The 12983-nt window shown below is 41.2% G+C and overlaps 2 protein-coding genes across 3 annotated transcripts; both read right to left on the bottom strand.

Annotated features, from left to right (window-relative positions):
* Positions 1-265: 265 nt before the first annotated feature.
* Positions 266-697, bottom strand: LOC140036193 (uncharacterized mitochondrial protein AtMg00860-like). The gene has a single exon (XM_072077498.1). The coding sequence runs from the start codon at positions 695-697 to the stop codon at positions 266-268; it is 432 nt and encodes a 143-aa protein (XP_071933599.1).
* Positions 698-5626: 4929 nt separating this feature from the next.
* On the bottom strand, positions 5627-10551 carry LOC113732245 (F-box/LRR-repeat protein At3g59200-like). 2 transcript variants are annotated; one of them, XM_027257920.2, is made up of 5 exons: positions 10240-10551; positions 8599-9438; positions 8337-8501; positions 6240-6269; positions 5627-6113 (listed from the first exon to the last, which is right to left on the bottom strand). In XM_027257920.2, the coding sequence occupies exons 1-5, from the start codon at positions 10318-10320 to the stop codon at positions 5781-5783; spliced, it is 1449 nt and encodes a 482-aa protein (XP_027113721.1). In that variant the 5' UTR covers positions 10321-10551; the 3' UTR covers positions 5627-5780. The 2 variants fall into 2 exon arrangements, with proteins under 2 accessions (XP_027113721.1, XP_027113722.1); XM_027257921.2 differs by lacking the exon at positions 10240-10551 and adding an exon at positions 9580-10114.
* Between the last annotated feature and the right edge of the window lie 2432 nt (positions 10552-12983).

Genomic DNA, 12983 nt, shown 5'->3' with positions numbered 1-12983 from the left:
CCGAGACATCGGGTTTTGTGAGTATCTGTCGTAAGGGCTGATCAATCATGACAACAATGTTGTGGGCCTGAAAGTAAGGTCGAAATTTTCGGGCGGCGTGCACCAGGGCAAGGACCAATTTTTCTGCCGGTGTGTACCGCGTTTTCGGCCCTTGTAAAGCACGGCTGACATAATATATTTGTCTCTGAGCCCCCTCGCCTTCTCGCACCAAAATCGCGCTAACGGTCTCGTTGCAAGCGGACAAGTATAGGAACAGGGTTTCTCCCTACTCCAGGGCGGTCAAAGTGGGCAACTCAGCCAGATATGTTTTCAGGTTGGTGAAGGCTTTCTGACATTTCTCAATCCATTGAAAGTCCTTAAACGCTTTCAAGATTCTAAAGAAGGGTAGCCCCCTCACCGCGGAACGCGAGAGGAATTTATTCAGGGCGGCCATCCTTCCCGTGAGCTGCTGGACCTCCTTTATGTTCCTCGAAAGGGCCATACCTATGATGGCCTGGAGCTTATCCGGGTTGGTCCGGATCCCCTCTCGGGAGACCAGGAAACCTAAGAACCTTCCCGACCTAACCCCGAAGGTGCATTTCTTCGGGTTCAGCCGCATCCGGCTCTCCCACAGGATGTTCAAGATTTCGCTCAAGTCGGGAACGAGCTGCCGGTCAGTTCGGCTCCTGACAAGTATATCGTCCACGTAGACCTCCATATTCCTGCCGATCTAATTCTGGAACAATTTGTTGACCAGGCGCTGGTAGGTAGCTCCAGCGTTTTTTAGCCCAAACGGCATTGTCCGATAGCAGTAAGTCCCCTCCTCAGTGATGAAAGAAGTCTTTTCCTGGTCTTTTTCAGCCATCTCTATCTGATGGTATCTCTTGAAAGCATCCAAGAAATACAAAACGTCAAAACCCACAGTAAAGTCTACTAACCTGTCAATTCTCGGCAAAGGAAAGCAGTCCTTTGGACAGGATTTATTGAGATCTGTGAAATCCACGCACATCCTCCAAAATTTGTCCTCCTTCTTCACCAGAACCGGGTTGGCTAGCCAGGTCGGGTAATATACCTCCAGGATGATCTTGGATTCCAGCAGCTGGCCGACATCTTTCTTGATCACCTCATTCCTCTTTGGGAAGAAACTCCTCTTCTTCTGTTTCACCGACTTGAAGCGGGGATCTACGTTGAGGTGGTGGACGGCCAGGTCAGTCGGAATTCCGGGCATGTTCTCAACCGTCCACGCAAAGACCCGGGAATACTCCCTTAGTAGGGCCTTCAAACCCTCCTTCTCCTCGGAAGGTAGCGACACACCGATGCGGAGGACCCGGTCGGGCATGTCCTCTCTCAAGGGGAACTCCTCGTGGGTACCCAACTGTCTGACCTCCTCCCCCGGGATGTAGGGCTCCAAGCTGGTTGTCTGAGCGATCACCTTCTCTTGCCCCCGGAGCATGGCCAAGTAGCAAACTCGGGCCACTTCTGGATCTCTGTGTACCTCAGCTATTCCTCCCGGTGTGGAGAATTTGACGCTGAGGTGGAGCGAAGAAGGAATAGCTCGGAGGGCGTTCAAGGCGGGTCGACCCAAGAATATATTGTACGGGAATTGTTGTTTGACCACCACGAAATTGACGGGGATGGTTCGGCATTTGGGCGCCTACCCTATCATAACCGTCAGGGTGATCATCCCCTCCGGGTTGATGGGTGGCCCGGTGAAGCCCACCAGAGGTGTCCTAACCGGGATCAACTGTCCGTCTTCCAAGCCGAACTCCTTGAACACCCGATAGAACAGGATGTCCACTGCACTTCCTTGGTCGACGTACACTTTTTTCACCCGATAATTATTGGTTACGACATCTATTACAATGGCCTCATGATTTCCTGACGTCAGGGGAACCGCATCCCTCGGTCCGAAGGTAATTTCTTCGTCCACGCGCAGGCGCTTCAAGGAATCATCCCCCTCTGGGGGAGGCCGCCTATTCTTCTGAGCCGCATTGCTGTCCCCCCCGTAGGACCCCCAGCGATGGTGTTAATCACCCCTGCCAAGTTCCGGGTGTCCTGGTCGGGGGAGCGGCCTCAAGAAATGTCACGCCGCTCAGGACAGTCGCGACGCTGGCCCTCGCCCCTATCTCCGCCGTAGGTCCGTCCTGGCTCGTGGCCTGGTCGGTCTTGCCACACAAATCGTCCCAGGAAGTCGCGTTGGATCAGGTCCTCGATCTTTTTCCGCAGGACTAGCACCCCTCCGTGTCATGCCAGACGTCACGGTGAAAGGCACAATACCGGTCCTGATTTCTCTTGTTTCGGGGTATCCCCATCTTAGGCGGTCGTTCCCCCAGACCCTCCGCCTCCATAACGGTCAGGATTTGGGCTCTGGGTCGAGTCAGGAGGGTGTACCCTTTTTCCGGAAGCGGCGGTTGAGCGGGGGCTTTCTCCTTTGAGAGTCGGTCAAAAACGTTCTTCTTGACCGGGCCATCCTTACTTTCAGGGTGGCTTCCCCGTCCTCTTCGATCTCCAAGCTCCCGATCCGACTCCCTCTTCAGGCGTGCCGCCTCCTCTGCGTTAGCGGCTGCGTGCGCCCTAATCAAGAGCTTCTCCAGGTCTCTGGGAGGCTTCTCGACCAGCTTGCAGAAGAGCTCTTCTGCCCTGAACCCGTTCATGAAAGCGGCCATTACCACCTTTTTATCATTGTCCCTGATCTGTAGGCTCTCCGTGTTGAAACGGGCCATGAAACTTCTCAGTGATTCGTCCGGTTTCTGCTTGATTGCCATCAGTGAGCAGCATTCTTCGAATAAGTCTTCGAAAAGACGAACTGGGCGACGAACTGCCTAACCAGTTTAGGGAAACTTCGGATGGACCCTGGTACCAGGCCCTGGAACCAGAACCGGGCCCTCTCCTTCAGAAACATTGGGAAGGTCTTGCAACGGATTTTATCCGCAGCTGTTTGCAGACGCATGTGCGTCAGGAAGATCGAGAGATGGTCTTCCGGATCGGCCAAAGCGTCATACAGCTCAATGTTCGGGATCTTGAATCTCCGGGGTAGCGGGTAGTTCTCTATCTCTCGGGTAAAGGGCGAGACTGTGTAATTGTTCTTGTACAATTGCGACCGCAAGATCTGCTCGAGTTTATCTCGGACAGGCTTCCACTAGGGAAGGTTGCGCGGTTGGCTCTTGACAGATCGGTCAGCGGAGCGTTCAGGCTTGTTCCGCGCGGGCTTCCACTGGGAAGGATTTCTCCGTCGGCTCCCAGCGGACCGGTCGCGGGAATACCTCTCGCTATCTCCGACCACCGACGCTCGTGGTCGAGGGGGAGTCCGTGGTCGTTTCATTCTTGGGGGCTGGTCCCGTGACTCATCCTCTGAGGGAATGAGGGGTGATTCCTTCTCCTTCTCCTTCGCCTTGGAGGTTTGTGCGCCCCCAGCTCCACCCCCTCCTTCGCCTGGCGGATCATGTCTTCCAACATGGGGAGGTTCTCCGTCACGAATTGGAGGATCTGCTGTTTCCGTTTCCCCGAAAGGGCTGAGCCCCCAGCGTCCCGAGCCGCTTCGGTCTCCCTTCGCCGGGACCCCTCGCCGGCTCCGGGATCGGTGTTCTCTATGGTTCGCTTGGAACGCGTTCTCGCCATCAACACAACTACACTTACCTTTCGTTCCCACAGACGGCGCCAACTGACGAAGCGCTGAGTTTCTCCGGACCGAACTGACCTATTGAGCTCGGCGTGCTGATGAGAAGAGCGTGTCCAAATCTTGCAAAACAAACAAGAAAATGTCTCTAAGGTGACTAACAGGGGAGCCCCGAGGTTATCTCCGGGGGCACTCCGACGGTCAAGTCAGTCTTCCGTTGAGTGGAATTCACGAGAAGTAAAACAGTCGAGAGTAATTTGTCAATAGTGAGCGTACCTTGTACAGTTGGTGTGCGTTACCATTTATACCTACCCGAGAGTCCGACCTCCGTATGTTTCGGGATCTGCCCGGAATAGTATCAATCCCGTGCTGAGGGGGATTCTCCCTGCCCTCTGCGGGATTGTTCTCTGGAGCCCTTCGGAGCCCTAGCGACGGTGTGGCCCAAGATGGTTCCATGGGCCTGGGGTCCAAGCTCAACTCTGGCCTTCCCGGACTGCCACGTGTCTGGGCCCGGGACGGGGCCTCTGCACATACAAAACTTGATGGATTTTAGATTATGCATGCAAATTATGATTTTACACGCATCATTTTACATAGCTTATCATTTGTAAGGCAAGAATAACTGTATAGAAAAAGGTAAAATCTTGTAAACCCCTATGTTTTACGTAAAAGTTATACTACTCCCTGTGGTTAAAATATGTTCAGTGATCTCCTTGCACCTTGATTTGAATTGGAAAATGTATGAATCGAATCGACAGAATTGAACACCTCAAACGGCTCTTTCGTGCATTCGAGGCATTAAACCTAACTGACCTAACTAGAATAGCATCAAATTTATGTCGTCTTTAGGGAAGTTTCATTAGATTTAACAGTTGAAATTGGACAAAACCATCTTTTCTAGTTTTGTGAAAGCAAACTCCGATGATAGATCCATTTCAAAATGTTGCAAAAGCCACGACTAGTTTTGCATCAATGTGTAAGTGCACAATAATTGGCTGTTTACTGACGTATAAAGAACTAGCAAGGGAACCATTTCTATTTTGAAGAGAACAAAAGGAAAAAGGATTAAATAAAGGAATCAGAGAACTACATTTGGTTTTGAAGAAAATACCACAAAATCACAGAACAAAGATTCTATTTTGTCGTCCATTCATTAATTAATTAGGGATAAGGACTTCAAGAATAAAGAAGTTCAAGCAAATTATTCTAGAGCGCACTAAGCTTTAGCCAAATGTTGGAGCAGACAAGATCAGCAGCTCATTGAAGGAAAGAAGGTTCTTGAATTGGGTTGTAGGCTATGAGTTGGCTTGGGAGATTCTATTCAGATTTGAAAGGATCGATGGCTTTCAAGACCAACATGTTTTCGAATTGGGTTGTAGACTATGAGTTGACTCGGGAGATTCTATTTATGCCGTCTCTCCTAACAGCATAAATAAACGGTATAAATTTACTAGTTCAGTAGCATTTTTTGACTAATAAAAAAGTTTAGTGACCAAAAGCGGCATATTGCAATAGATTAGTCACATTTCACGCAATTTGCTCAAATAAAAAAGAAAGGTAAAAGAAAGCTAATTAATTTTGCCTGCTTCAATGATCAAGCAAGGTATGCTCAAATAATCATTCGTTTCCTAATGAATAATGATATTGCATTGCTTCCATAAAGGATTAGTGCTTGTCGCTGCAAGTGTTTTTCTTTATTTTCTCTTTGTCAAAGCCAGACTCGATCAGCAATTAAACAAAGGTGGATAATTCCTCGTTTCTAACTGATGGTGATGGTAGCTTTAAAAAGAGGGGGAACAAAAAAAGCAGAAACTGATGGTGATGAATTCCAAAATATAAAAAGTAAAAAAAAATTACGAATGGTGATAGAGACCGATTTCTTCAGGGCTGGTGCAGAAAAATAATGACCACAATTCTCTGGGGTGTACCCAAAAAGAACAGGAGCAGGGTTCGCATGTGCATACTTTTTCATCATGATGTATGATTTTGGATGCACTGATGAAGAGCACAGGAAGAAGTGTGAGAAAAAGATTTCGAAACCAAACCCTTCTCATGATAAAAAGAAATTCCTGGTTACTGGTCCAAATTTTAGTGACTACTTTTTCAATCGTATAAATTACAACCGACTATAAATTTGCGACTCATAGTGTTCGCAGATCTGAACCTATTTGCAGATCTGAAACTATCAGCAGTTCAGCTCCTCGTGGTAAGTTCGCAGATCTGAACCTATTTGCAGATCTGAAACTATCAGCAGTTCAGCTCCTGGTGGTAAGTTTGCTTCGAGCTGTTTTGCCCGTTCTCTTACTGTTGTAATCCTCTCAGCTCCAAGAAATCCAGGGCCAGGCTTGATAATTATCTTCTCGAGTGACTTAGCAATTTGCAGTAATGCCAATGCAAACCTAAAATCGCTCCTGTAACCAGCAAAATTAATCAACTTGATCACTTTAAGACATGGATGGCCATGAGCAGTAAGATCTGCCTTTGCACGATTGTAGCGACGAAGACCAGTGGCAATCGCCTGAGAGAAGGGAAACGATAATTAGGAAGCATGACTTGATCAAAAAAGGAATTGTAATTGGAGAGTAATATAGGCTGCTTCTGGTAGTTTTTATCCCCAAGATGCACATGGTGGAAGCTCTGGTACCTCTTTAGAAGCCAGCGAGTCATAGAACATCTGCCACAAACAAGGAACCATTTAGTAGACCAGAGAAGATAAACAATAAGAATGAAATAAAGTAAATAACAAACGCAAAACCAGGAAGGAAGGTGATCATTTTATTATCTGTTTTATACTTTGTGCTCGCGCTAAACGTAATTGGAAGTTACATCTGACAAGACCATATTTTACATTGGCAAGTCATGGATTGTTTATAATCTATCAGAAAGATAAACAGAACCACCAACTCGAACTCCTTGGTACATCTGACATTTATCACCACCTTTTGCTATATTTGGTAGACGAGGGACAAGTATGCTTTGCAAGCATCAAGCAAATGCCAAATGATTGCTAAACAAATTTCAGGCAACAAGAGACTTATGCTGCAGTTCGAATTCTATATACTAGTTTCATGGACAAAAATAAGTCATAATTAAATGAAATCTCCACCTGCAAGCAGCATAAAACTGGACACTGACTGTAGCCAAAAGAAATCCTAGACCAAAAAACTTCCTATGCATGTCATTCTCTATATGACTAATGCGGCAAAAAATCTAAGCATCGTGTGAATCTGTAACTACATAAAAAATGTAAAGCCACCTTGGTAATAGTTACAGCAATCACAAAGATTATTCCCATCAATCATACTAGCTATAGTTACAGTAAAAAGCGTCACTCAAATCAATAACTAGGTTATCTAGAGAAAGTAAGAACTTCCAACAGTTTGATAGCCACTCTTTTGGGCATCAAACTTACTCCAATCAGTATGATACGCAACAGCTCATACTGGAGTCAAATTCTAAAGTTGCAACTGAGATCCCTTAGGGGCATTATCACAGCTCAAAATATCTAATAGAACTAGTGGAGCCTGTAAAACAAGCATTGGAGGATTATTGATCGAGTTCAAAGATATCCGCTTAACTCATTCACAGGTTTCTGTCAATTCAGGTGGAAAGGAGAAATATGTTTTAGACATTTGGACTACTGCACATGATAGTCTCAAAAGATTGAACATTTCTTGACATTGTAGGGGCAACATGTGAAAGGCTAACTTGGAACTAGTAGGTAGAATAATATGTGCAAAGCCCCTCAAACCTATCCAGAAAGAAAAACGAAACCATGCTATAACAGATAGCCCACCAAACACCCATCAAACAAGAGTCCAATCTACAAGAAAGCAAACAGCTCTTATCTTAGCTATTCTCTTTAATCTCCAAGAGAATATTGCCTGCTGTAATAAACAATTACTTTCTCCATGTTTTCAGCATTTGTTCTGGAAAGTTTTTCACACTATCTGTTCAACTTAAAAGTATGTACAAAATCACATGCAACTAAAAGAATAACAGTGGTAAGACAGATCAGTTTCCCTACAACCGGCCTATGTATGTGAGATAAAGCTCCAAAAAAATTCAGGCTGGGTAATAACATTGAGATGGCAAAACAGTTAGGTAAACATATCCTATTTGGTATTTTGATAAATCCCATCAAATAATACTTTTCGATACTAGGTCAGGCTTTGGGAACCCAAAGGCCATAACAATTTTTAACTATTACAAGGGACGCCATTACCTATATATTCCAACCAAGGGGTTATGCAGATGATGGCTTAAATATTCACGCCTATTGTTTGGCATTTATAAAAACAATAAATTACGTTACCCTTGCCTGAGGTTCGTCCTTTTTTTCCTTCAACTTTAGGTTGGCAGGAAAGCGTTAGCATTAAATTAAAACTAAGAACTTTACTTTTCCTCCTCTTGTTGTTCCACACGCACGCGCGCACAAATGTAAAACAATCACATCAACTAATTTAGGTCAATAATTGTACCAAATTTTGTGTCAACTGTTGCACCGCAAGAGAAGTAATTCTCTTCAATAAGAGAAAATGAAAAAAAGAACACACGCTTTGCATACACACAACAGAAACCTGTCCACTTAAAATTTTAATTTGCCCTGACAAAAAATTAATTAATAACTACAAAACAAGCGCAAAGAAGTTAAGAAGCGGATGTGACAATTGAAAGAACAAATGATCTTAGCTAGAGCTCATATGTTTGAGATGATTCAAGCTGCAAATGAAATACTAACCATGACACCCAAACTAGACAAGAAAGGGCATGCTGTTGTCAACAAGACAAAGAAGAGAAAGCTTTCACCAGCCCTTGCATGAAGGATCAAATCCAGCTGTTTGAGACATTGCAATTGAGGAAGTCCAAATAAAGAATGATCATGCCTCGGTGCAGAAACAACGTCCTAGTAAGATGTTTTACATTGAACAGTTAACAACAATTATCATGAGCAGCAATAGACAAGATAAGTAAACAATGGAAAAGGCTAGTCATTTCCTAACCAGCATGGGCACATTCAAGACAAGCCTCTGCAACTGATGACTGTATTTTGAATGCTCCGAAGGCTCAAATAAAAATGATCCACAATGCGGTCCCTTCAACTGAAGCTCTGATAGGAGAGGAACATTCTGAAGTTGAAGTTTCAATACAGGTGACATAGATGCTTCCCCGTACACAAAAGACAGAAGATTTGCAGCAGAAATTGTCAAACTTTTCAATTTTGTGCAATAGAATATACTCAAGGACTTTAAAGATGAACTAAGAACATTCAGTTTCTTCATATAATTATCAAACTTTATACAGAGATGTTCAAGATGTCGACAACTGGATAAAAGATACTCAATCATCTCATCCTTGACGTTCACATCGACCAGTCTCAAGGATGTCAACGAGGTGAGACCAATTCGATCCACGCTAGGCTTCACTTCCCTTGAAATCGACAAAAACTTGTTGAGGTCAGGAAAATCATGACATGATATGTCCAAGTCAAAAACCTTTACTTCCTTTTCCATTGCGAAACGAATCCAATCACAAATACGGTTAGGACTCTCATCAGTTATTCCTTGGCAGTGTACAATAAACTTATCTACAGATGGCCCCTGATGCAATTTGACAACTTGATCCACCCAGCTTAGAAAAACAGTTGGTTCTACCCAGGTACCCGGGTTTCCATCCCATTGGTTAAGAAATTCGAGACTGCAAGAAGTAAACCGCCATAAATATCTCCACCTGCGTGAAATGATGCTGGTCCTCACTGCTTCCTTGAGATTCAAACAGGACAGAATGACAATCAGGATCTCATCCGGCAATCTATCCATCCCGTATGCCACCAAACCGTGTTTCTTCACATGAAAATCATACAACAGCAAATTCAGATGAGTAAAAATCAAAATTTTACTTGATATTCAGACTGCAACAAACAGAGCTCTTCACATGAAAATCATACAACAGCAAATTCAGATGAGTAAAAATCAAAACTTTACTTGATATTCAGACTGCAACAAACAGAACGCTTCTGCCCTATTTCAAACAAAAACATGGTAAGCTAATGCTAACGCCTCTACTTCAGCCCAAGTTTTTCATTCTGAGACGAGAAAGTTCCTAGCTTCAATCCAGCCATCCTAAAACAATTAAGCTATCTTCAGAATGCTAACTAAGCCTTTAGTCCGAAAATTTTTCATTTTCAGTCGGATTTAAAAAAAAAAAAAATTTTGGTGGCCTTTTGAATAGCAAATAGAACAAATAATGAAAAAACATATATCGCATTACCAAAAAATAAAAAAACAGTAAATATAAAGAGCAAATATGGAAGAAGAGATCAATGGAAGGTTGTATAAATTGCCGTTGATCGTAATCCAGATGATTCAAAAATAATCAAGAGATGGAGTGTAGGGGCTAGTTATACTCGATGACTAAAACTTCTAACAACCAAACAAAGATAACAAATCTATCCTGGATGAACATGGATTTCTCAAAATTTATCAGAAACACCCCTACCCAAGAACCAGTGGAATAGGAAAAAAACATATTCGGTGCTCGGTAAATATATATATATATATATATATATATATATATATATTACAAGCTTCTAAAAGGCTTAGGAGAACAAATTTTAACAGCAGATAGATGGATAAATTCCAAACCTTTCCTCTTTTGGTGACGGTGGAAAGCTCGAGGGCATTGCATCTAGACAGAGGACGAGGAGGAGGAGGAGAAGTTGTCATGATTTGTGTGGTCTAACAAGTCAGCTGAAGAATTTAAAACCTGAATATCGTAAAACACTCAAAAGTAATATATTAAGCGGAACTCCGGAACCAAATTGGATTAAGCAGAACTCCGGAACCAAATTGGAAATTCAACGTGCAAGAGAAATTTCGATCTGGTTGATTTTCTCTTCTGGGCCTATGGGAAACGACTCGTACCATCTGGGACCGTCTACTTATTGTCTTATTGTTTAGCGGCATTTCTATGTATATAATGTTGTGGCTTGTGAGCAAATTACAGTCAAACCCTTTTGACTCGCGATAAATGTTTCTCCCATATGGTTCCGGTTTGTGTAGACAATAAAACTAACCCTGTAGCATACATAAATCGGTACATTGCTTTAAATAGCCAAATTTTTTAATTAATTAAGTATTTTTTACAAGTCAATTGCAACCAAATTGTTCATGTAATTCTCAAAAAACACATTAATTACTAATCCTTTTTCCAACAATTCTTTCATTTTCTCTGTTGGTTACCGTTTAGTGTAATCAAAACTTTAATCATATGTCATCACCAATGATAATACTGGTATTTCGCTCGAAGATGTAGTTTCTTGAGTCATAACTATTATACAATTCCTATTCTAGTAAACTTTTTCCTATCTCAGTGTGCAAATAGTTAAACTCCTTTTTTATTAAAAAAATATATTGATTCTAAATTCACCTCTAATCATTGAATTTTTATATTTCTTGGATAGGCCCCCATTTGGAAATCAGAATTAAGAATTCAACAAAGACACTTATATGAAATTAAAAATAAAATTTTAATGTATTATGCTTAAAAGATCATAAAAGTATAGCTAAGTTATACATTCTTGCACCAAATTGTGTATTTCAATGTTATAGATACTTGTTTTATGGAAAAAAAAAAAGGTTCAAAGAACGTGGTGATTGCTTTTGAAACAAGTCATAGGAAGAAGAGAGAGAGGATTTATCAATTTTATTGTTTTATTTTTCATTTCTTAGTAGTTAGCAACTGTTTTCTTTTAATTTGGGTTCCATTCTTTTTTGGATCACATTAGAAAATTTTTTATGAATAGTTGGCTATTCAAAGTAAAGGTGTCAAAATAGGTGATTTGGGCGGGTTTAGATTGGGTAAAATGGGTAATGGGTATAAGTAAATCAACCTATTTATACCCATTTAATTAGATGAGTATAAATGGGTAAGTCAAAAAATGAATTGAGTAACTCAATTACCCATTTATGACCCATTTATTTTAACTTTTTGTAAACTCATTTAAATTCATTTTTGCAAGCAAAAATTTAAGATATCCATATCTATAGGTGGCAAACCAACTCATTTAGCTAAATTTACCCATATCCGCCCATGAATAGATAGATATGGGTATTTTAAATTTTTGTATATGGGTATAAATGAATTACCCAATAATAACCATTTACCATCAAACCAATTAACTCATTTAGAATTTTCTTCCCCCACCCATTTTTTTTCTTCAGATTTTCATTTTATCATGTTGTTAACTACTTTTGTTTCATTATTATTATTATTATTATTTGTTGGTTTTATCTTATCCTTTTATTTTCTTTTAGTTTGTTGACTTGCTCATTTTTCAGCATTACCAATTTATGATAAGTTTTAACTTCTTTTCTTATCTTTCCAAAATCAAAATTTAAGTTTATGTATGAAAAAAATGCTAGAGGTTCAAAATTTTTGGATTAAATTTTTCTATTAACTTTTATAGTAATTATTTCAAATTTTTATATTCTTATTATTCAATTATTAAATAATATGTAATTTTGCAACATAGAGTATGGATAGAAAAAAATTGATAATTAGGCTTATTGAGTATTATAAGTAAATATTTAAAACTAATGATGGGTGCAACGTGCGGTATAAATTGATAACTTAGTTTGCAAAAATAAATTTAAATGAGTTTACAAAAAGTTAAAATAAATGGGTCATAAATGGGTAATTGAGTTACCCAATTCATTTTTTGACTTAAGTGGGTAATTGAGTTACCTAATTCATTTTTTGACTTACCCATTTAAACCCATCTAATTAAATGGGTATAAATGGGTTGACTCACTTATACCCATTATCCATTTTACCCAACCCAAACCCGTCCAAATCACCCATTTTGACACCTTTACCCATATCCATCTATTCATGGGTAGGTACGGATAAATTTACTTTAATGGGTTGGTTTGCCACCTATAATTCAAAGGAATAAATTGCTTTTTAGTCAAATTAGAGCGTTTTTTTATAATTTGAATAAATCTTAAGGGAGGTAAATATAATTTTTTTAAAAGGGCACTTTTGTCATTTCATTACTTCTGCTAATTGGATTTGGACACCAACACTCACAAGTCGCACAAGATAATTAACTCTAATGAAAAACTGTGACAGCCCCACCTTCCCCTAAGGCGAACCAAAGGATTCAGCGGACCGCCTGCCCAACTCTCGCCGGAACTCACTCACTCACTACAGTTCTCAATTAAATTACAATGCACATCTCAAATAGTGGTACAATCCTCGAATAAAACCAAAAGTTCTCAGTTCTCAAAATAGCCGGCCAAGCAAGGAGCCAAAAATGAAGATATTTCAGCCAAAAAGCAAGATAAGAATGAAGGAAAACAGCTGGTCAAAGTTGGCTGTCGGAGTG

This window comes from Coffea arabica, chromosome 2e, assembly GCF_036785885.1.
Source record: "Coffea arabica cultivar ET-39 chromosome 2e, Coffea Arabica ET-39 HiFi, whole genome shotgun sequence".
Taxonomy (NCBI): Eukaryota; Viridiplantae; Streptophyta; class Magnoliopsida; order Gentianales; family Rubiaceae; genus Coffea; species Coffea arabica.
The sequence above is the reverse complement of the archived record's forward strand: the minus strand, read 5'-3'. Positions and strand labels throughout refer to the sequence as shown.